The sequence below is a fragment of the Rhineura floridana genome, chromosome 9 (genome assembly GCF_030035675.1).
Source record: "Rhineura floridana isolate rRhiFlo1 chromosome 9, rRhiFlo1.hap2, whole genome shotgun sequence".
Taxonomy (NCBI): Eukaryota; Metazoa; Chordata; class Lepidosauria; order Squamata; family Rhineuridae; genus Rhineura; species Rhineura floridana.
The window spans coordinates 31539929-31564720 of record NC_084488.1 but is presented as its reverse complement, the minus strand read 5'-3'; the positions used below and the strand labels follow the sequence as shown (position 1 = coordinate 31564720).

Genomic DNA, 24792 nt, shown 5'->3' with positions numbered 1-24792 from the left:
ATTCATCGTCCTAAGATATCAGATAATGTCACTGAGTCAGTGGAAGGGGCTTATTTCAAAACCCTTTATAACCTTCATCTGGGTAACTTAGGTGGAAATGAGAGAGAATGTTCCATGCTATTTACTGATCTACCATTATATTCTGAAAAGTTTAGAACCCATCTGGAGGGAAATGCCTTTCTGGCCTATTCCTACCAAAAAATAATTAATTAATTAATTAATATTTGATTTATATCCCACCCTTCCTCCCAGCAGGAGCCAGGGCGGCAAACAAAAGCACAGCCTTTTCTGTGGTGGCCCCCGAACTGTGGAACAGCCTCCCCGATGAGGTGTGCCTGGCGCCGACGCTACTATCTTTTTGGCGCCAGGTGAAAACCTTTTTATACTCCCAGGCATTTTAAAGTGTGTTTTAATAGCATTTTCATCATTATTTGTATTTTGGATTTTGTTTGGTTCTTTTATTGTTTGTTTGTTTTGTTTTCTTGATTTATTGTATTTATTGTATTTATACATTGCTTGTTTTTTTATCTTTTTGTACACCGCCCAGAGAGCCTTCGGGCGGTATATAAATTAAATTAAATAAATAAATAAAATAAATAAAAACACTTTGAAATCATAAAAACACACTTTAAAAGATATTAAAACAAAACATCTTTAAAAACATTTTTTTAAAGCTTTCAAGACATCTTTAAAAACAACAACAAAAGGTTAAAAACATATTGTTTTTTAAAAACAAGGTTTAAAAACAAAAAGCAATTCCAACACAGACACAGACTGGGATAAGGTCTCAACTTAAAAGGCTTGTTGAAAGAGTAAGGTCTTCAATAAGTGCCAAAAAGGTAACAGAGATGGCATGGCGCCTGTCTAGCATTTAAACTTAATATTTAATATAGTTAAAATTCTAAAATTACTCAGGTTGTAGCTTTGCATTTAGATGTAGCTAAAGTAAGGCGATGGTAAACCCCCTCTGAATGCAGCTTACCATGAAAATCCTATTCATAGGGTCACCATAAGTCGGGATCGACTTGAAGGCAGTACACACACACACACACACATACACAGACAGTTAAAAGATCTGGCAATCCTGGCAACCAAACAAGCTGAGTAATATCTATAGCAGCAATAGGCAATGCAGTGCCCACCAGAAGTTTAGGATTACAAGTTCCATCAGTCCCAGCAAGCATGGCCGAAAGTGAGAGATGATGGGAGTTGTAGTCAACAATATCTGGAAGGCAGCACGTTGGCTACTTCTGGTCTATGGAAAGTCAGAGCACACTTAGCCATACTGTCAAATGATGGTGTGATGACAATGACCCTATTAATCCCCCTATTATCTGAGATGCTGTTGGTGGGAGGGCCCTCTGCCCAGATGGTTGATGTTCGACCTGCCCTAGATGGGGTTACACTCCCCCTAAAGGAGCAGGTATGTAGTTTGGGGATCTTATTAGACCCGCTCCTGTCACTTGAGGCTCAGGTAGCCTCGGTGGCACGGAATGCGTTCTACCAGCTTCGGCTGATAGCCCAACTACGACCCTATCTGGACAGGGAGAATCTCGCCTCAGTTATCCATGGTAACCTCTAGATTGGACTACTGTAATGCACTCTATGTGGGGCTACCTGTGAAGACGGTTCGGAAACTTCAGCTAGTGCAAAATGCTGCGGCCAGAGTTCTCACTGGGACAAAGAAATTTGACCATATAACACCTGTCCTGGCGCAGCTGCACTGGCTACCGATATGTTTCCGGGCCAGATTCAAAGTGTTGGTTCTTACCTATAAAGCCCTAAACGGCATCGGACCGCAATACCTGGTGGAACGCCTCTCTCGCTATGTACCTACCCGTTCACTACGCTCGACGTCGAAGGCCCTTCTCCGGGTCCCAACTCATAAAGAGGCCCGGAGATCAACAACTAGATCTAGGGCCTTCTCGGTGGTGGCCCCCGAACTATGGAATGCCCTCCCAGACGAGATACGCCTGGCGCCTTCTTTGTTATCTTTTCGGCGCCAGGTAAAAACCTACCTTTTCGCCCAGGCTTTTTAAACATTTTAAATTTGATTTTAAACCTAATATGGATTTTAATTTATAAACTCAATGGCAATTCTATTTTGGATTTTTATCATGTTATATTTTTCACACTTGCTCATATTTTAATTGTGATTTTATTTGTTGTACACCGCCCTGAGAGCTTTCTGCTATAGGGCGGTCTAGAAATGTAATTAAATAAATAAATAAATAAATAAAAATCCAGGTTTTATAGAATCCTATGGTTATGCTTCCATGCCCTTTGTTTTTATTTGTTTAAAATAGTTTTACCTCTAACCTCCAACCATATAAATTATAAATACAATGAAAAACCGCAAATATCAAAACGGCCTTAGGCCAATATCCCAATAACTGTATTACTAGTTTTATGCATTCACATGGGTTTTAGGTATGTGTCTTGAACAGGTGTGTATTTGTGTTGGGACACCATCCCATTAATTTTTCTGAAGGTGGTCCCCTGCTGGCCTCCTCTGATCTACTACCACCACCACGGACAGGAGAGTAGGGTCCCACCCCCAGCATGGACGATACAGCAGAGGCCAGGCTGCAGAGGAGGAGCAGGAAGAGGAGGCAAGAGACAGGCAAGGGGGTTGGAATTAAGCAGGTAAGTCACCCACCCCAGCCTACAACCTGTCTCTTGCCCTGTGGTGTGGCACCTCCGCTTCCTGCTCCTCCTCCATGGTCTGGCGCTGCTAGGGAGGCTACTGCTGTGTCCTCCATCTTCTGCCGCCACCAGGTCCATGTGATCTGCCTGCTGGAGCAGCTCCTTTGCTTGCCACCTGCTTGCTGCTGCCCACATCCCATCCCACAGCGATGGTGGCAACTAAGAAGGGACTGACACACGAGAGAGGTTGGGGGCAGGTACGCAGAATGCGTGCCTGGTAGGGAATCTCCTCTGGTGAAAGATGAGAAAATGGGGGCTGACTTGCTGGTGCACGCATGTCTGTCCCCTCCCAGCAGGATTATTATGGCTCAGGGCTTCTTGGGGATTTGCATTCCTCCCAGGGCTCTTACTGTTCTGCAGTGTGTGTGTGTTCCTCTCCTACCTCCTTTTCTCCGTGGTGGTGGTGGGCAGATTGGGGTGTGTGCGTGAAAGAGAGAGAGGCTGTGAAGGAGTATGGCCTGAAGGGACCCTGCACTTCTAAATTTACCACTATGCTACTGGTCTTGAATAGCGGCACCCGAGGAAACCCATTTTTGAAATTCAAGGGACTTTCAAAAACAGGTTGTGATATAACTTTTGGGGTGGGTCCTGTTAAATTTTAAAAAGTCAGAAGTCCCAGTGGATTCACCAATGGGCTTGCCTAATGTAGCTCCTTAGAACCTGGTCTGACTTTATTTTCTGTACTATTAATGTTACTATGGCCTATATAATTACTAATTGATTAAGTTTTTAGTTTTCATATCACCACACAGTTCATTTTCTGTAATGATGTGGTGACCCTTTTAAGTTGGCTTTGGGTGTTAGAGTGAATCACTACACTTCAAAGGGTCACATTTCATCAAATGGCTACCACTGTACAAGAATTCATTGTGTGGATTCAGGAAACCAATTTGCATTACTTGTTTCATCCAATTATATGAAGGAGTAGCATTGAATTAGAACAATAATCTTAAAGCCATCATATCTTTGATCACTCAGGGATGATCAAATCATCTTTGCTAGAGGCCGAGGTAGGTAGTGGCTGCTGTCACTTTCCAGAGTGACTGGAGTTCCCTTAGCATCTGCTTTGAGATAATGCCAGATGCAATTAATGAACATCTTCTGTCCCCAGTTCCTGCAGCCAATTCTTCTCCTGACTCTTTCACACTATAACACATCAGGCAACTCAGGACACTAAAACCCCTTAACCTAGACAAATGGAATGCAATTACTTATTGCCCACCTGCAAGCTGTTCTCCTGAACTTGAAAAATCCTAGATGCAGATCTAGGATTTTAGCCTGAGGCTGAAAAATTAAACCTAGCCTTCACTTTAGTTTCTTTGCACATTTAGATGCTATTAAGGGGTTTTCAGTCACTTGTATGCTTGCCGGTGTTGCACATATTCTTTACCTCTTCTCAACTGCCTGCATCTCACATTGAATTTTGCAGGAAAAAGAAGTGGCAGTAAAAATTGATTTAGGAGGACAGAATGCAGTGTTGTTTGCTTGAGCCTCAGATGAGCTGGATTCTCATTATCTCAGGAGACTGTTTCAGTTGTACTCCCAGTACACAGGAAGAGATTATAGTTTAATGAAGAGATTTAGTTGAGAGGAAGTTTATTTGGAGGGACGCCGTTTGCAGTGAGCTAACTTATGACAGAAGGAACCTCCTCCATCTGTTTGGAAAAGCAGCCCAATTTGTTTCCACTGTCCACCTCCATCCTCATTCTAAGTGGGGCCTTACAGGCAAAAACTATTTGGCGCACAGGAGGCTGCTTGCATGATCTCTAGCCACTAAGAATCAGGTACAGCTCTATAACACACTTCATAGAGGTGCAGATTGCATCCGAAGATACTTACATTTCCTTTGACCACATAATTTGAGTCATTCCTGATATCTCTTGCAAGGCCAAAGTCACAAATTTTTGTTATCCGACCATGAGTAAGTAATATGTTTCTTGCTGCCAGGTCTCTATGAATGCACTGAAAGGGTTGAATTGAAAAAATAGATGAAGAAACAAACACGACTGTTTAGCACTGAACACCATTATTACTGAGAATTGCTGTTCTGTTACTTAAGGGCAACCTGGTCTTAATATACTTGTCAACGTCCCATTGATATAGCAGAATGGCTTTTTGAGGGAAGGAGAACCAGGATTCTCTTGGCTAGACTGGATTGTACCAAGGTAGCTACAGCAGCGTCCTACAATCTCAACTTGTTCTATTTTGTGTCAGTTTCTATTCCCATTTTGATTCCACAAAGGTAGCAGACGAGGACTTATTTCCCTTCCCTAACCCTCCGACTCTGCCAGTTTAAGAATATTATTCAAGGCACGTTTCAGTTCCATAGAAATCAGTGAAATATGCTTCCGAGTAATGTCATCAGGACTGCAATGCTTTTATTTTATTTCCCCCCTCCCCGATCTTGCTCGCTGTGATCAAGGAACCCAGGGAGGAATCCTTTCCACCAAATGGCTTGAGTTATTCAATGGTGTTGCTAGGTACAAATATTTAGTAAGATGCAGATAAAGTCAGGTGAAGCACATAAAGTATATAAAAAATCTCACTGTACAAAGCCGTGTTTACAGGTGACAATAGCATCACTTCAATTTCTAACACTTGCTTGGACTGATGGATAGAGCACTACTGGCCAACTCTGTTAATCTGTAGAACCGGACTCTTCCTAACCAACTGCTTGGAGGTTGGAGGACCATCCCTCGTCATGAAGTCATCACATATCCTCCTTTCCCCAACTGGCTTGTTCAGTCTTGATTCTCCAGCTGAAGAACGTGGGTGGTTCCCTGTCCACATTCCACAAGCTTTTCTTTTCCCATAGGAGGTATACCTCCCGGGCAAGAACTGGTATGTTACACTTTCAATCTGACATGAGCAAGGGTGTAAAAAATAAGAGCAGGAGTCAAATGCAACCCACGGGACCCCAATTATTTTTTCCTCCTCTCAAAAGCAATGAAAATATGCACAATTTAGTGTCACTCAACATGATGAAATCATTATTTTCCAGACTTCTTAACTTACATTTTTAGCTGAAAGAAAGCTCATGCCTTTTGCCACTTGATAAGAAAAACTTAGTAAGTCTTCAATATCCAGAGCCAGTTCATCATCTTCTAAGATGGCAATGGAGACATCCTGGTTAGCAAATGACCCTATGAAATGCAAGTGGGAACAATACATAAATGGATTAATTATGGACATTTTGGAAGATAGCAGACTTTCTATTAACAGAGCATGGCACTGAATTAACATAGAAACAAGACTAATCTGCTATCAAAACGTGAAGCAGTTCTGAATATCCTATCTAAATGCGTCCACCCAGTGGAAAACTGTAAAATCATTTCTAGCTTCAATGTAGATTATTAAAGTTGTATTATACAGAACTGGTTTTTTTAATTGCACATATTTTGATAGATATGGGCAAAAGGGAAGACTTTCCTTCTTTCTCTTCCTTGTTGTCAACTTACCTGGCCTCCCCAGACTTCTTTTAGTGACTTTAGCATGGATGACCTGAGAAACTCCTGGTTTCATGTCCATGTATTCATTGGTGGCATCGCTGTGTGTAAAGCAGAACCATCATGAGGTTACATACTGTAATATATGGGACATTTGATGGCTCAGGTAATTTAATTCTGGCTGCTTGCATGATGGAGAGTGGCTGAGGTCTTCAGGTAGGTACACACGAGGACCTGAACTGCCTTTTTATTTGAGAGGGAGGTATCTAGCCCAGATCTTTTAACAGTCTAGCATTCTTTTTTTTTGGCCAATGAACAAGCACACTTACATTTGTCCCCTAATAATCTGTGTACTTGTACAGCACAGAATTTTGCCATACTGCAAGACAACTGAAAGGGATGTCCAACTGAAACAAATATGAATTGGCTGTTTGGCTCCTAAATAAAGTTATCACCCTTACTAAATTCCTATCACTATGTTGGTGTGTTTTTGTTCAGGTTCAAGGCACAACTGCAAGTCAGAACTGACAGTTATGTAGACTATTAGTCTGGCTCAGTGTTAAGTAGTGTTTTCATATGAAGATCTAATCCACTGGAAACTTAAAGACTCAGTCAAAAGCTTGTGTGGAATAATCTGAGCACTGTCTTAAAAGACAGCTGGAGTGTGCTTTTGTTGTTATGTGCCTTCAAGTCGATTACAACTTATGGCAACCCTATGAATCAGTGACCTCCAAAAGCATCTGTCATGAACCACCCTGTTCACATCTTCTAAGTTCAAGTCTGTGGCTTCCTTTATGGAATACATTCCATGTTCCTATTGTGTGCGTGGTACAACTCCGGACTCTCCTTTCACATCTGTGCGCATCAGCCTCTGGGCTTCCTTTCGGCTTTGACCCAGCTGCGTCATTAGTCACAGCGCTACTCGTACTTGTCCTTTGTTCTTCCCCAGTAGCTCGGTGAGTGCCTTCTGACCTGGGGATCTCATCTTCCAGCACTATCTCGTGTTGCATTTTGGATGCTCTGTTCATAGGGTTTTTGTGGTAAGAGTTATTCAGAGGTGGTTTACCATTGCCTTCCTCTGAGTTTGGATGCATCTTAGTCTGGTGTTTCAGGTTTGACCATTCCGCCTTGGGTGCCCCTGCTAGGAGTCTAGCCTCTTGGTCTAGACTCCTGACGGCATAGCTCTCAGCTTCTTCAACACTCTCAAACCCCCATCACCACATTAAGGTGTGCATCCTAGAGGGGTGGAGTGTGCTAGACTAGAATTATAAAGTCTAGGATTCAAATTCTTGAATAGCCACAAAACTTACTGAGTAATTGATGACAGGACCCATCTTTCAGCTCAGGCTACCCTCACAAGGTAGTGGTATAAGTAAAATAGGACAACCTTTATGTACAACAGCCTGAACTCCTCAGTGGAAGAATTAAATAGGAATGTGATAAGCTAACGTTCCCTCCCTCACAAAACATCCCCTCCTCCCAGCAACACTCAAAAGGTGCACTGTGATTTCCTGGCAATGACCACAAATATGGGCACCACATCCTTACTACATGTGTTCTTTTTGATAGAGAAGGTTCTTGTAAACAGCTGTTTCGTCATGCTTCGGGCAAATAAAAGAGTCACGTTTCCTTCTCAGAAAATTCAAAAGGTCACCATAGCAGCAGTATTCCGTGATGACCAGAGTAGGACCTGCAGATGCAGAGGAAGTTAGAAGCAGTGGGTGAATTTTCCATTCTGGCTCAGACATTATATATATAAAAAAAGATTATTTGGCTACATGTACAAAAACGGGTCATTTCAAATCACACTGTAGAGTAGTGTTTCAGCTTGAAAAGTCAGGATGAAATCACATCAGTGGCTTCTCTGTTCAGAAGCTGGGCTTTATTTCCAATTAAGACGATGTCATTCCCAATTAATTATTTTCACACATCAATAGTACTGCAGTTAAACACACACACACACACAAATTAAGTAAGTCTTGTGATAATGGTGCAAACCAGACACATCTGTTTCATTGTGGAGCCCTTCCTGTAGGAAGTTATCTGTTCCAAATGTAAGCTTCTAACATTAATCCCTTTGATTTGCTCCTGTTTACAATAGGGTTTCTCACTCTTACAGTCACGTTTTAGAAAAGATATAAAATATTATTGTCTTCAACAGTAAATAGGGTAAAAGACCCATTCAGACAGAACAGGCTACTTGGACGGAAAGCTAGAAGCTCCAGACTTTTAAAAAATGAAATTTAAGGGCAGAATCAAATCCCCTATATGGTACAAATGTTTTTATATCAAAGAGGTGTTTTCTGAATGCCTGGCTGCCTCTAAGTCATTTCAAGCGTAGGATGCCTGGGATTTCAATTATAGGATTCTGTGTTAGTGCTACTTATTCTGGAAAGTTTCCCTTCCATCCTCACGGCTCAGTAACTACTTTTCATAACAGCAAAAAGTAAGCTTGTTTATGTCGGGGGAGGGGTGGTATTATGACAAGGGCCCGGGTCATTTGGTGGGGCAGTGAGGAATGCTCCTCGTCAGTAGTCTAGCCAAACATGCCTTCCTTCAGGATACTCCCTTCCACCTCCCACCCCCCAATAAACACTCAGCATCCTGTGGTCACTGAACATACTCGGTCATCAACTGACTGCTTGTTTGCTTTTTGGCCACTTGTGCGTTTTCTCCCTACAGATTTTGTGTATTTCTGCAGACCTTGGGATTTCTCTGAGCCTGCTGATGCCTCTCTTTTGTGTAGATTGGCACCATTTTAGCTATATAAGGTTGCATACTCTGGAGAATGAGTTTGCTGTTGATACACAGGATTGATCAGGTTCAGAATCACAGGATTAGTTATTTTCTTTGAGCTCCGTAAATCCTCCCAGTGCCCTAGGCTACCTGTGTCAAAGTACCCCATGGAAAAATCTGACTTGTCTATGACCATTTAAAACCAAATGCATGGCCCTGATGGTTCTCAATACTAGAGCCTCTAGTCCTGTTTGGGCATTTGATCTTCTTCTGTGTAAGTAAGCACATAAGGAGTAGCAGGGAAGCCCTGCCCCCTCCGATGTGTCCTCTGTACACTGTTTAGAGCCAACCATAAGGTTAAGGGCCAAGGTTTAAAGCAGGGAGGCTCCTCTACCCCTGGAAGCTTCCCGCATGGTTTGGGGCCCTGAATTTGCAGAGGTTTAAATCCTGCAAGGAGCATCCACAAGTAGAGGAGGCCCCCTGCTCCAGACCTTCTCCCTCAAACTTGTGGAGGGCTCTAAACAGCCAGACAAGGCAGGATTGGCAGTATGCTCCCACTTTTCCTCACGCAAGGAGACATAATGCCTGAAAAGAGAGGTGTGTGCGTGTGCGTACAGGCACATCACTAGCTCTCCTCTCAAGCCACCAAAACAGAGCAATTTCTTAAAAACCATACCTCCAACAGTACAGGCTCCAAGCAGATTCACAATGTTAATATGGTTGCCAAGGTAACTCAGGACTTTCAGTTCCGACATCAAGGCTTCCTTCTCGGTGAAATGGGCACTGGCTGGAGAGGGTAAAGATGAGGCTTCAGCAAATGAAAGAGGGAGCAGAAGGAAGTTGCAAAGAAGCATGCAGTGAGGTTCTTCAGATTGGTTCTGGGCCCAATATGCTTTTCAGATCTTCCATGGAGGCCCTGCTCAAACTAGGGTTGCCACTGGTTTCTGATTTATGAACATTTACTTGTAACGTAACTGCAAAAAGCAACTTTAATTTGATACATTACAATGTTCTGACTCATGTAATACATTCTTATGGTCTCACAGTATGTTCCTTATTTTGGAGATCTTTTGGTGCCAACCCTAGCTCCAAATGCCTCATGATGCTAGGGAGATAGCTATGAGAAAAAGGCCTTCCTGAAGGTTGCAACTTCACTGAGCAATTTGCTCCCCAAGGTGGCTCTCCTGGCTCATTCTCCACTGCTTAGAATCACAAGAATCAGAAAGGACCTTGCAGGGTCATCTAGTCCATTTTTAGTAGTTGTTTCCTTTCAATAGTTAATTCCAATTAAAACAGGCTTAAGATATTGCATACATGCTTTTATTGTAATATACACATGAATTTTTAGATATATTTTATAATTTTTTTGTTTTGCATATGATTCACTGTTTTCATTTTTTGTACATTGTTTAGAAATGTATTGCTCAATTATGTTACTTAAAATGTGGATTATTGTTATTATTAGCAACTATATTGAATGTAGAATTTATATTGATTTTTGTTTAAATGTAAACCACTTTGAGATTTTTTGAAATACAAGTTAAATAAATTAGTGCAACTCTCTGCTCAATGAAGTACCTGCAATGCATGGTGCTACACCATCCCTGACAAATGGCCACACAACCTCTGCTTAAATACTTCTGGTGAAGGACAGCCCACCACCTCCTGAGCCAGTCTGTTCCACTGCCCAAAAGCTCATAACATTAAGAGATGACTCCTAATGTTTAGCTGAAATCTATTTCCCAGCAATTTCCAACCATGGATCCAGTTCTGCTCTCTAGGTATTTCAAAACTGCTGGTAAAAACCTGGGAATTGGGTGCTCAAGGTAATCTGTGTTTTAGATGGTTGTGATAAGACTGTATCATATAACAAAGATGTATTTATTATTGCATGATTTTATCTTTTGGTCTGTTTGCTGCTTTGGAAACCCTTTGAGTGACAGGGAAAGAGATGAATTTTTAAATAAAGAAAACATGAAAGTGTAGGATCTTACGTTTGAGCATTTTTACAGCTACCCTCATTGCTCCATCAGGCTTAAACAGACCATAGGCAGTCGCTTCAACGACTTTCCCAAAAGCTCCAGCTCCAAGAGTCTTGCCTAAAGGATTTACAGAAAGTGTTTTTAAAAATCCATTAAGGTTCTACCAAACAGATTAGTAAAGCAAATAATCACATATATAGAATTATCCAATCCAATTTCTATTTTTAAAAAAACTCTAAAAGCAGGGATAGGCCACTGTAAGATCCACAATGTCCTACCAGCTAGCTAGGAAACCATTCCTACATTATTACATGAATCAGGGGAGGGAGTGGAGGAAGGGGTAGCACAGTTGATTCAATTTATGACAAGCACAATCTCCAGAACAATAATTGTTATTTTTTGGGCCCAAAGTTACATTACCTTATTTTCCCAAAGCTAACCTTCATTTAACATAACCTCTGATGTGACTTAATCTTTGCCTGTTTGACTCCATCTCTCCTGTCTTTTATGTCTTGGTTATTTGACATCTGTTATAAATAAACAGAGTTATACATCATAGCCATTAAACTGTGTGCTCGGGTGCAACTGTGTGTGTGACATTTTGGAGGTGACTAAAACTAGAATACGAAATTAAAGAAGGAGAGTTGGAGGCGGAAACCATGACATAATTTATGGAGAAATTGTAAGCCTTTTCCTTCAGGAAAGGTTTTCCATTTTCCTCAGATCAACCAGTTTGTGGCAGGCAGCAGTTCAACAAATGCAACACAAAAGGGGGACCAGCCTTTGGGCTAGGGGGAACTCGATTGGCCTTACATTGTTCCAGTTTGCACACAATACCAAGCCAAACGATGGTTAATGAGCAAGTAAATGTGTAGATATCTAGACCAAAAATTTCAGCCACTTTGCTCCACACACAGTCATGCTACCCAGAGCTAAGCCATGGTTTGGCTTATGTCCAAACCTGGGCTCATGGTTGTCTCACTCCTGACAAACCATGAGCTGCAATCAAGGTTTGTTTTTGGTTTACCTCTCATAATTTGTCTGGGGGAGGCAAACCACAAGCAAAACCAGGGCTTAACTCCAGATAGTACAGCAGCAGCAGGACTTGGGAAGGTGTGAAGTGACCATGATTTTTCTTCTGGGTGCCCACATGCTTGTCCATTCTTGCTAAGTAAGCCATGGTTCCGTGCAAAGGAGGTCACTGTCTAATCTTGCTCTAAAGAGGAAACAAGCTCCTTAAATGACTTGCATACACAAAAATGAGAATTTAGTCTTATATTTTTCAGGGAATATCACCATTCTGCTGGCACAGAGTTCTTTAGGTCTGATGACTTCTAATCACCAGCAAAATCAAATGCATCCAAACTAACCAAAACTTAGCCGGTTTCTTGGAAACTCCCATTTGTCATCGTAAGGAAGCTGCGTTGGATCTATGTAAACATAGTTGTTTCCATTTATTTCATCAACTACTTTCCACTGAACCTCATACTTAGGTTTCTGAAAGACAGATAAAACCATTTGAGTGTTTAAAAGGGTGAAAGTGAGAAAAGAAAAACGTGCATGATTCTTACCTGGATATATTTGTACACCAGAACTATGACTGTAATGCACATCAGTCCTGCTGCTATTCCAAAGCCAATCAACAAAGGCGTGAAAAGGGTGTGGGTACTGATTTGTTCTGGAAAGACATAAAAAAAGCCTAGTTGAAATCTTATATAGAAAGACCTAGATCTTGACTCCTACTTCTGTTGGGCTCCCACTCTAATTTGGTGTTGAAACATTGAATTGGGAGTGAGAAACATTCTAGTGCAGACTTCTAGCTAGTCACAATGTGCAAAAAATGCTATTTAGCTATTAAAATAATATTATTCTGGCAGCACAAAAAATACACTGCCATTTTAAAATGGATTTTAATGTGCTCTTTTTTAAGTATTGAACAGTGTTTTTCAGGTCATGTAGAAAAGCAGCCTAGAAATGTTTACTCAGTAGCCCTTCTCACGTGTTGCTTGCACAAAGGAGCAAGGATACAGAAGGGCTGTAGGACTATGCCCCTAAGGTCCGGCAGCTTCTCCTGGCCCTTCATGGGAGCATCTTCTATCTATGTAGGATCCTTGCGAGGAGGAAATTGGAGGAACCACATTATCAGGACCCCAGAACTAAGTTCCTCAAGAAGCTTTTAGATGAATCTGAATCTCTTACAGAAGCGGGGAAAGTAATTTCCTTAATGTCTGATTCAAATTTGGACGTGACACATAAGGTATCCCTGTTTGTGTTAGCAGCTTTGAAACTACGAGCTAATTTTATTCTGAATTTTAATAACAGCTGCCGTTCAAGTCTGTCTTAGTTTTAAATTTTAGACGCTGTACAATCAGCATAGATTCTCATTGCCTTATGATGTTTTAAATTTTCCTTTATAGAATTTATTTTAAACTCAATTATAAATTTTAACATGGTAAGTTTGTTGTACATGATATATTAATTAATTTTGTGTTGGCTTTTGGCCCTGCAATTTAAATAAACTATGACTATTACTGTAGGGGTGGGGCTAAAAGTGCAGCTTTGCATCCCTGTTGCCTTTTAGTGTAGCTACTATATTAAGAGACATAGAACAGAAAATCTCTCTGGCTGCCTGTTACCTTTAATTGCAAAGTTGAAAAAGGCTGTGCTCCTGGCAATGTCATTGGATGCTTCACATGCAACAGTGCCATTCTTGAACATGCTGGGATTAATAGTGCTTTCAACAATTATCTTCCCAAAGGGAGAGAAAGGTGAATCTTTATAATTGGTCTTCACATCAATGGGTGAAATGTTTGGTGAATCTGAACATCTGGAAGAAAAAATTCACTTGGGTGAAACAACTTGGTGGACAATTAGCTAGGCAACGTACAGATGTAAAATATCCAGAAATGTTGATGCCACTGGGGGGGATTTCTTCCTCCAGGGGAAACTTGAAATATATGCAATACTTTATTGCAGCACAATCTTATGGATGTCTACTTGGTAGATTCTACTGAGTGCAATAGAACTTACTCCCTGGTAAATTTGTATAGGATTGCAGCCTTAACAAACGTGAACTTTTTTTTACCGTTTTAATAGCACAAATAGCAACATATAAAATTGTAGGATCTGTCATATTTATAAAATTTACAGAGCAATCCTATGTATATTTACCCAGAAATAAGGCCCATTCTGTTTGGTGAAGCTTATCCCAGGTAAGCAAACACAAGCTTGTATGCTTTTATCTAATCCGTGTTTAGCCAGAAGGAAGTCCTGTTGAATTCAATGGGGCTTACTCTCAAATAAGTGTGGAGCTAGGAAGCAGCCTTACCAAACAGCTATTTACAGGCAACAAAAGCCCTCCACCCCTCACCCATGAGGTTTCAAGTGCGAGTATATTTTCTAATGATATATTGAAATATATCCCAAATTAAATAAATCTGCTTAAAAAACTAATTTTCATTTTGCATCTTCTGCTAAGTATGATTGCATGGTATTATCCTATTTCTCTTCTCATAATTTTCAAAATACACAGAACAAGAAAACAAAATGTGTCACAGCTTGCTATGACAATTTATTAAAAACATTACAATAATCCAAAGGTTAATATTCTTGATGTCAGAATTTAAAGTATCATAAATGATGGCACATTCCCAGTGGCTATTTTTCCTTTGAGTCATGTTGTACTTTCAGCCAAGAAGGCAGTAGGCGTCATCCACCAGGAAATCTCCTTTCCGACCCAGTTTCATTGGCAGAGGTCAGGCATGACTTTGCTGAACAACTTGGATAGCTTTCAATGGTTACTGAGAAGACAAGACACAAGTGACTTGTATCTGGGAAGAACTAGCTAAACTGGAGTACTACTAATGGTATGATCACAATGGCCCTCTTCTGGTGTTTAAAATAATCTAGAAGGGCTCAAACTGGGTTGACGGTGCAGATGCTTGGGGTTGAACTCCAATCACCCCATACATGCTAGCCCCACCTCTTCCTCTTTGGACCTTTCATCCATTGAGTATGATTGTAATCTATTCAGCTGCACAGTTAGAATCCTCCCCATGATTGGGAGCCCCGCATAATCTGTGTCAGAATTGGTTAATATGTTTTTTAATAATGTTTTTAACCCTTTTTCAAGGTTGTTTTTTAAAATGTTTTTAATGCTGTTTTGTTTTAATGTATTTTAAGATCTGTTTTGTTATGTTTTAGAGTGTTTTAGTGTTTTGTCTGTCGCCCTGGGCTCCTGCTGGGAGGAAGGGCAGGATACAAATTAAATAATAAACAAACAAACAAACAAACAAACAAACAAACAAACAAACAAATAATCAAGGTTCCAAGGGAGGATTCTTATTGCATTCAGCTGACCATGGACAGAATCTCCCTGCAGATTTCAGATGACGACGATGGTGATTTTATTCCTATATCACTTATATGCTGAAAAGGCTTCTAAGCAGTTTACAGCATAAAATCAATTATAGAATACATACAGAATTAAAATACCAAATTATAATTAAAGCATGTTGTGAATGGGCAGGGGTGTAGTTGTTCAGGGTTGGGGGGGTCGAAGACCCTTACTTTTTGGGGGGGCAGGGTCCCAGTCAGGTCCCTATGTACGACCCAATCATCATGAAAGGGGAGCATCGTATAAGAGGGCTGCTGATTATACAGAGATCAAAAGGGAGCCCAGAGTCCTATGCACGGGATTCCAAGCACTTGTGCAAAGGGGAATTCCATTCTGTTGTGCCAAAAGCTGGCTTCCTCTCTTGCATTGCCAGGAACGCTCTGCAAGAGCATATTTAGGATGTGAAGGGCTTGAGACACTCACAGCCACTGCATAGGATTCATGGGAACAGCATCATACCACAGGCACTAGCTTGAATCAGCAAATCTATATTGGGGGTAAAGTTTGGAGGGCAGGTGAGACAGAGTCACATATCTTCCTTACACAGGGTAGCACTAGGGATAGGATTGGCCTCCTAGGGCCAGCCCTACCATTGGGAAGTATCAAAGCCACCACAGGCAGTGGATGCTATAGTGTGTGTGGGAGGGGCGGACGGTGGCATCTCTGGTTGTTCTTCCTGAGCACACACACCCATGCATGCCATTCTGTTGGATGGCAGAGCTGGGGTCTGCCCCGTGACCTACTCCACATCTTCTAAACTAGCCTGCTGCCCTCAAATGTGGTGGAGGATGCTGTCCTCTCTTCAGTGTTGTAATAAGCTTCAACTGACAGTCCTGCTGGCTTCTATATATGGAATGGGATGGGGGCACCATCATGTCCATTGCCTCAGGAAGCAAAGTGTCTTGGGCTGGCTCTGAGGGCTTCCTGTAGCAAATTCTGTTTCTAGTATAGACAAAACTTTGGCCATCCTAGAAATGTTTTTTTAAGGCTTCATTCACTTTTTTCATAATATAATGCAATGTTACAATTTAAAATCCTTGGATGAAGCGTATGTGCCGAGTTGAGAAATTTTTGCCATTGCCACTGATGAAAAATGCACATTTCAAAAGAAAACTTTGGAAAAAAATAACTTGTGAAAAATGATTCATATAGGAAATGCATTATATGGTCGCAAGAACATCTAGAACACTGTCAAAATAAGCAAATATTTTATAATTCTGTTTGCAAATCCTCTACCTGCAATGAAAGTACATACAATCTTCTTAGAAACTTGGTAATTACTTTTGTAGTTAATTCTCTTTTCTCCCCAAGCTTACAAGACACATTTACCCTATAATCTACTGTGTGTAAATGGAAATCTAATTACCCTGTGTCCTGGAAAATTGTGTTATTATATGATAAATCCAAATGATAATAGCCATACACAGAAGCTATTTTGTAATTGTCATTCTACAGGGTTAAATAATTAGGGCCAAGAACAGCCCAGCTGTAATTGGGTGAAGTCCTCTGAAGTCTCGTTTGGCCCTTAATGTTTAGTCATAAATTACAGGGACTCCTTGAGGATAAAAACAAGCAGCAAACCACAGGAAGTCCCACCATTAATAAGGCTACTGATAGAAAGGGTGTTAGTAAGAAGAGTCCTCCCAGCCTAACCAATCCCCCTGAGAGATGCTGAGTTGCCAACAGTTGCCAACCTAGGGCCACATGGAGCCTATTCAGATAAACCTTCCCATCCCTATCCCCCCCCACACATTCAGAACCAATACCTGTTAGCCCTGCTCCTGACACAACCAATGGCCATGCTTATACTGAAAGGGACCTTCATGCGTACAGCTATACTAACGAAGGGCTCACTGACTGGGACCCCGGATGACCTGGTTTTTGACTGCAAAGAAAAGTTGATATGTATCTATGGCTCTATGCACAACTACTGGAGGGGTGTGGCTAGTAGGTGCTGGCAGACATGGTCCTTCTCACCCTCATATGTTTACTGAATATGGGGGTGAGGGTCCTGTCTGAACAGCTCAATGAAGAACGTGACATTTATGATGACAGAACTTTGCAGACAGCTTACACTACATGTTGGGGTAGACGGGATAGAGACCCTCACTCACTTCTCAAGTGACCCCCCCCCGGAAAGAAAAATGAGTTGCTGATCAGGCCTGTAGAACACGGTGATATACATACGTATTATTTATTTCACTGGAATGTTTATATCATCCTTGCTCTCCGAGTAATACACCACTTATTTGAACATTTGGAGCTGATTATATTAATTTATTGTCCTTTAGATCTTATTAAAAATCAAAACTCATGTTGAAAATGACTCAAGTCACTCACCTTTGTTCAGCTGCTGTGCAAAAATACCAGTCTATTTTAGGGGCCGGATACCCAGCAGCCATGCAACGAAGCAAGCCATTGCTAAGTCTGTCTGAAGCAACGATTTCCGGCTTGGCTGAAAGCAAATGGATAGATGTATAGTCATTCCTTAGGTCTGTCTACTACTGTGCATTCCTTCTTCACTCATACTTTGGCCCAAACAATAGAAATACGTTGAAAATGTGTGTCAATAACTAAAGTGTTTGCCTAAGACAGCAATCCTATCAACGCTTCACCTACAAGTACCCTACTGAACACTGCGGTACTTACTTCTGAATAAACATACATTGGATTGCACTGCATGTAAGCAGAAACCTAATAATGATCTTAAAAATGCTCATCATTTTTCTCCTAAGTGCTCAAAGCATTTCACAGTGTTTGCCCCAGCAAGCCTTGCCAACAGCACTCTAAGGACAGAATTACGTGTTCCGTAGTCATTTTGTATCCTGAAATCCTGGACGCTGTTTCTCTTCAAAGTTGCGTTGGGAGGTAGTAAAGAGAAGTGGAAGGTAGGAAAAGGGTGCTTAATCTTTCCCCCACTCTCTACATTCACCCCCCTGCAACAGCTGCTTTTACCCCAGCTAGGCTTCCAGATGCAAGTTTTCCATGACACCAAATGTCTAGAGCCCAGGCTAGGGGAAAAGTGGCTTGCAAGGGGAAGATGCAGGGTGGGAGGAGGGTTAAGCACTCTGTCACAAAGCCACCGCTTCTTAACACCACTTTCCAGAGAAGTAGCTGCTAGGCCTCAGAATATGAAATTACCATGAGGATAGATTGGTATTACTCTTCCAACTTTACAGGTGGATGTTGAGAGACTGCAGCTCACAGAATAAGAAGGGTTCTCCCTGAACACTTCATTACATTGACCTTGTATGTGTGTGTAACACACACCTTTTTAAGGCTACAGAGAAATCCCCTCCCCCCAAAAATAACCAAACAAATTTCCAAGGGAAGGTAAAGAATTTTAAGAGAGAAGGAAAAAAATGCCATCAACATGCATAAACCTATCTGGTCTTTCTACAGGGTCATATTGGTCACATACTGACCTCTTGTTTTTACTCCAAAGACATAAATATTGGAGATAAGGCTGATGCCTAGACCTGCTCAGTCTTTAGCATGAGTGCAGCTAAGATACTTTAAACAGATTTCTGTGCAATTGTTCATCTCCCCTTTTAAAAAGAAGTTTCTCATGAAGTAAAATGAAGATTAAGACCTCGTTATGCTGTTATGTACCTAACATATGCTCCTCCACTGATTGAGGTTTGTGGCATTCTGCTTCCTTTTCCAAGACATTACACTTTCTTTTATTACATTTAAGAAATCACAGCACTGCTGTGTTTAAAAGATTATTATCAGAGCCCATGAGAAGCCAGCAGCAATAAATAGGATTTACAGACATTTGTTCTAGCTGTCTTTGAAAAGACGTCCGAAGAACAGGTACGCCAAGGAAAGACTTTTGACAAACTTTTCCATAACATCCTGTTAAGGATTTATTTAATGGAGGAGCTGGACAGCTCTAACAGGAACTGAGGCCAATATAATTTTGACATTCACAGTAATTCCAAATCCCCAGATACAAAAGAAAGACCAACTGGAAAAGCTAGTGCAGAGAAAAGAGATGCACAAGGATCCTGCTGCTCACCCCGAAAGGGGTCAAATCTTTGCAAACACTCAAGCAACACCCTTACAAAAGCACCAGCTTTTTGAGAACATTCAATTTAAACGTTCACAAAAAGCCCAGCGGATGCTTGCAAAGTACTCTTTGCCACTGCCCCCCCTTCTCTCTCAAGAGCTCAGAAATGAACCTGGGCCAGGGCAGGGTGGCAGTGGATGCTCACTGGGCCCTGCTGGATCATCTTTTGCCATCAGAAATGAGACTGGAACTACCAGCCCCAGAATCTCTAGCAGTAAACACTATTTCTGTCCAGTCTAAAAGGGAGAAGGCCCTTCAAGATAGCCCCAGTCCCATCCCCAGTGAGAAAATACACTCTGTGCCCTTGCATGAACAGCATCCACTGCAACTCACTGCCCTCTTCCAGGTAAGTTACTCGTGTCCTACAGACAGAGAAAGGAAGCAGTTTCATTTCTTGCAGGCTTGAGGAAAGCAGGGCATGCTGCTCAAACATTTGGAATGTCATAAACTACGAGTCAGGAGATCTCCAGTGCAAATTCACCCTTCCACAAGCCACTTTCTGAGGCAGTGTATGCGAAGTATCCACTTAAGAGGTGTTCTTTTTGTCTTGGTGGATGTTACAAATTCACAAACAGATTTTAAAAATTATAGCAGAGTGGCAGCAGGCCAGCTTCTTACCAGGTATCTAACCGGGATTATTTATATTTCTTGAGATTATGCATGAAGGGCTCTTGCTTCTGTGTGTGTTCTCTTTTGCTTTGCCACCCCCCAATGGATTATGTTGAAGGAGCTGAAAATCCTCCTTTCTCTCTGTATTTGCATGTAGCACTTCAGGGGGGGGAAATCAGACCAAGCCACCAATCCTTTTGCAAAATTGCCAGGGTCGATTTGCAACATCACTCAACTGAGTGTTGAACCCAAGGATCATGCACATCCTGGTCAGAGGAAGCGTCAGGAAAAACAGCTTCAGGCAAAAGAAAAACCCTTTCATTTATTTAACTCCCAAACAATCCTATTCAAGTACTACCCTATCCTGCATAATATACTTTGACTGTCAAGTGTCTTTTGAAGCCTGACCTAAAACTGTGTGCCCTTGGCAATGGTTTGGAAACTTCAGGCAGCGCCTTCTAAATGCTAATTAGCTACAAGGCTAAGTTTAAGGAGTTGGCACTGATGTACGAAGTCCTATACAGCTTTGGACCAGGATACCTTAAAGATTGTCTCAGCCTTTACATATCCAACTGATCACTGGGTTCTACAGGAGAAGGCATCTTGCAGATGCCATCCTCTCAGATGGTCCATTATGTACCATGTCAGAATCAGGCTTTCAGTGGGGTGGCACTTACCCTTTGGAACTCCCTCTTTCATATATCAGAAAAGCACTTTCTCTATTGTCCTTTCGGCACCTGTTGGAAAGGTTCCACTTTCAACAAACCTTGCAGATATTTTTATCCCTGTTGGTATCTGCATTGGATATGAATTGATTTTATAGGTGTGCTGTTGTTTTAAATGGTTTGAGCTGTATTCAACTAAGTCCTACTTAGAGTAGACCCATTTAAATGTATGAACCTAAGTTAGTCATCTCTATTAACTTCAACAGGGTCTACTCTAAGTAGGATTAGCATTGAATGCCACATTGTTTTTATACATGCAATTGTTCTATATATGTTTTTAATTTTATTGTAGATTGTTTCAGAATGCAGCATAGGAAGTGATTCCTAAATGAACTGCTGTTGTTATTATGTAAGGGGGAGAAACGCTGATGGACCAATAATCCTACCTACTGCCTGACTGTTCTGCTGCAGGAAGGGCGGGAGATGGGAGCATCATCCCTCCTACCATAGTCACTGGGAGGGAACTATGTCAGATTCAGGGTTGGCTGGCACAGAGTTCCACAGTCTTCATGCCCACCCGACACACCTGTTTTCAGCCAACAAGCCAGAAGACTTGCCATCCTGCTGGAATTCTTTTTTCTCCACCAGCAAAAGAGCTGCTTCTTGAGACCCTTCCAACTGAGGCTAGGATCGTTCCCCAAACCTGTTTGATTTCCACTGGGCCTTGAAGACCTGGCTCTTCAACCAGGCTGGGGAGGTGGGTTAGGTTCTTCAGGTTTTGTAGTCATTAGTCGTGGTTTTAATTTTTGTGTATATGTTTTTATATTGAATGTATTATGTATTTTATTGTACATCGCCCAGAGTGGCAGGACAACCTGCCAGATGGGCGTCCAACAAATCCAATAAACAGATAAATAAAAATTAAACCTTTTTCTTGTACAACCAGTATTCCTGGCAAGGTATGCTCCCCAACCCCCCGGTGCTGTTGTGCATATACTCTTGTTACTGTAGACGAGGGAGTGTTCAACTAGTGGTCCATCAGCAATATCTGGTCAACAAAGCAATTCTGTCTGGCCCATGATGGACTTGCCAAATTTTATTCAAGGTGTGAAGTTTGCCTGCAATTTCACTAAAAATGGGGAAAAGATTTTGTTTCAAAAGTTGTAAGAGACAAAGACATCTCAGCTCTTACCCTTACAGCTCTGTCTGAGCATGTCATGCCCTTAATTGTGCAAGAATACATGCTTTTCACATGTGTGAAATCTTCTTATGATGAAGTACCAACTGTATCATTGATGGATAGAGGGAATGAAGTGTTCAGGAAAAAGAGGAAAAAAGCCTTCAGACCACTATCTGTAGAACAGATTGCTCCTGAGATTACAAGGGGTTAAAGCCACTCTACTCATCCCCCAGGATCCCAGTCTGGACCAGCCCCCCCCCACACCTGCTGTTTACTTTTTGCTAATTGCATGAATGGCATCTCATCCAGTTTGGCTCTTAATTCCAATGAAAAGCCCATGCAGACATGCCTTAAGGCTATGGACCCATGATTCAGTTATGCCATAGTACTTGGATTGAAACTGATTTAGTCCTGTCTTCATCCATGGGACTGAATGAACTAACAACCCAAGTATTCTTGTCTTTACTTTTTTGTTTGCAACTAACATTGATAAGATAAAATGCACACAGGCATCTGAGACACAAGCTAGTTAAGACAGAATATTTGGACTGAATCAAACTGAGGCTGGTGGGATTACATGTTTAACTACTTTGTTGAGGTCTGCTGTTGTTCACATGCATTTATTTATTATTTTTTATTTATTTATTTATTTATTTTATTAAATTTGTTAGTTGTCCAGCCACTCTGGGCGACGTACAAGATAAAAAACAATACATTAAAACGTTAAAATTTAAAACCGTAACAGTAAAAACCTAACCCACCCCAAAAGCCTGCCTGAAGAGCCAGGTCTTCAAGGCCCGGCGGAAGCTCATCATAGAAGGGGCATGGCGGAGATCATTTGGGAGAGAGTTCCACAGGGTGGGGGCCACAATTGAAAAAGCCCTCTCCCTAGTCCTCACCAGTCTAGTTGTTTTAACCAGTGGGATTGAGAGAAGGTCTTCTGAGGCTGATCTTGTTGAGCGGCATCCCTGACGATGCTGGAGGCGCTCCTTCAGTGTGGGCCCCCACCATAACATTTTTAAAATCAGTTTTATATCCTACTTTCCTACCATCAGGATCCAGGTAAGAGCGATCAAGTCATTTACAGCAACACACTCAACTCTCTTCTGATCATAAAATTGGGTTAGCTGATTGTTCACCATATGTAACTTCCCAATATCATGCTACCAAAAAGCAACTGCAGTCATTCCTTGCTACATAATGCAAGTATATGTATAACGACTGAGGGTCAAGTGTTGGCAGTTCTGTTTGTATACTGTCACCAAAGTTAATGGGAGTTTTGCAAATATGTTTCCAGGATGCAGTTTCTACCGTTTACTCATCTGGCTGTTGTCAGCAGGTACAGATTTCAAATATCACAGAACTGGATGTCTTCTCAGGATAAAAAGTCTTCCTAAGTTTAGACTACATTTTTAAGTGCCTCATTAAAAGCACTTATTAAATAATAATCTCTTCAGAATTGCAGATCCTAGGATGAAAGAGATGAGCCAAGAGAGGCTTATCAAGGATTCCTCAACACAGTCTCTGATTCATTCCTGAACGTGTAAACAAACTGGTGGATGAAATGAATTCAGGGTTTGTTGTTCTTGATTAGCTGGGCTTGTAAAGCTCACCTCTCTTTTGAGGTGGGCTTTTACACACCCCTGAAATTACTTTCCAAACCCAACCAAGCTCAGAGACTTTTGCCAGCATCCCTGGTTGCTTCTGTGTTGACAAAGAGAACTTTGGGATGATGTGCTGCCTCCTGACCCATCCTACTTCTGCTTCTGCCATGCTTCCTCTCAGCCCATTTCTGAGCCATATAATAGCTTTGACCACTGCTTCTATGCCACTTGCACTGACATCCAAAATAAAGAGATCCGACACTTGTCACTGGGTTAAACTAGGGCCAACAAGACCAACTATCATTTGAAACTTTTAGTATTTTCACACTGGCACTTCATGCCACAAAAGCCATTTTTAACCTGTTCTCAGCCATTGCGCGAAAATAAATAATTCAAGCAAAGCAATTGTGGGTTTCTACTACTTCCCCTAAGCAAGTAGAGTAATATTGGCATTTATTGGCCACTGATAAGCAAGATAATATTGGTGTTGGTAATTGTGCCCATTGCAATAGCATCTGTGGCATGCCATCGTTTCCAGTTAGGATCCCTAATTAATTGGTCTGTGAAGACTTGTATATGATATGGGTTCATGTGTATGTGTGTATAGACACATGAGCAGATCTGGCAACACCCTTCACCATCTTGGTGCCTTGACTGCTCACTTATGTTCTTGACTGTATTTGTCACTCAGTCCTACTGTTCTGACCTGACTTGACTTCCTCGTTAATCAGCACCCTGTACCCAAGCTGCCAAAATTCTAACCTAGTTAAACAGAGCAGAAGAGGCAAAAAAACTGATCCCTCAGTGGCAATATGTCTGGCAACCAAAAAATCCCTATATGACCAGATGCTCCTGTTCTGTCACCTAAGAGTGGGTGGGTGGATACCAGTCATGGATAAAAGAGGGCAGGCAGTGATGCTAGTGCCAGGAGGCCAGGTCCACAGTGCCACTCCTCCCCACTAGCTGCTTCTGGCTATCTGAGAGCAGCAGTAGCTTTTAATTCAATGTTGTACATCAACTCATGCCTCTGTGTTGTAAACTGTAGCAGCACTGGCACAGCCAGTCTTTCTGTTCAGCCTACACGATCTGTGTGCCAGCCCAGCAGTGCACAAAATCAGGCTATGGGTAACAAATACTTCTCCAGAGGATGATGGTGATAACGTACACAATGCCACCGTGTAATCTTAAATATTTATTTGCTTCTAGTAATTAGGAGGAAAAAGAAACTGGCAATAAAAGTAACACAAATTGACTCAATGGCGCTGAAGTGATGACTACTGAGATGCAAAAGTAGGGAAATAACTTCTTTAAGCCCTCTTTAACCGCGCTTGGAATCTGTCTTGCTAGTGCTCAATAGCACTTAATAAACTAATGAAATTAGAGATTTAAAGCACTT

General features: G+C 41.5%; 1 protein-coding gene across 1 annotated transcript in view; it reads right to left on the bottom strand.

The window, feature by feature from the left end:
• Window positions 1-24792, bottom strand: part of KIT (KIT proto-oncogene, receptor tyrosine kinase) — an 88539-nt gene that overhangs the window by 5686 nt on the left and 58061 nt on the right. Inside the window, exons 8-17 of the mRNA XM_061584403.1 lie at window positions 17607-17721; window positions 13507-13697; window positions 12442-12548; window positions 12241-12367; window positions 10883-10987; window positions 9565-9675; window positions 7701-7842; window positions 6165-6253; window positions 5722-5849; window positions 4546-4668 (exon numbers count right to left, since the gene is read on the bottom strand). Coding sequence (XP_061440387.1) covers window positions 4546-4668; window positions 5722-5849; window positions 6165-6253; window positions 7701-7842; window positions 9565-9675; window positions 10883-10987; window positions 12241-12367; window positions 12442-12548; window positions 13507-13697; window positions 17607-17721 — 1238 coding nt within the window. The remainder of the gene's footprint in view (window positions 1-4545; window positions 4669-5721; window positions 5850-6164; window positions 6254-7700; window positions 7843-9564; window positions 9676-10882; window positions 10988-12240; window positions 12368-12441; window positions 12549-13506; window positions 13698-17606; window positions 17722-24792) is intronic.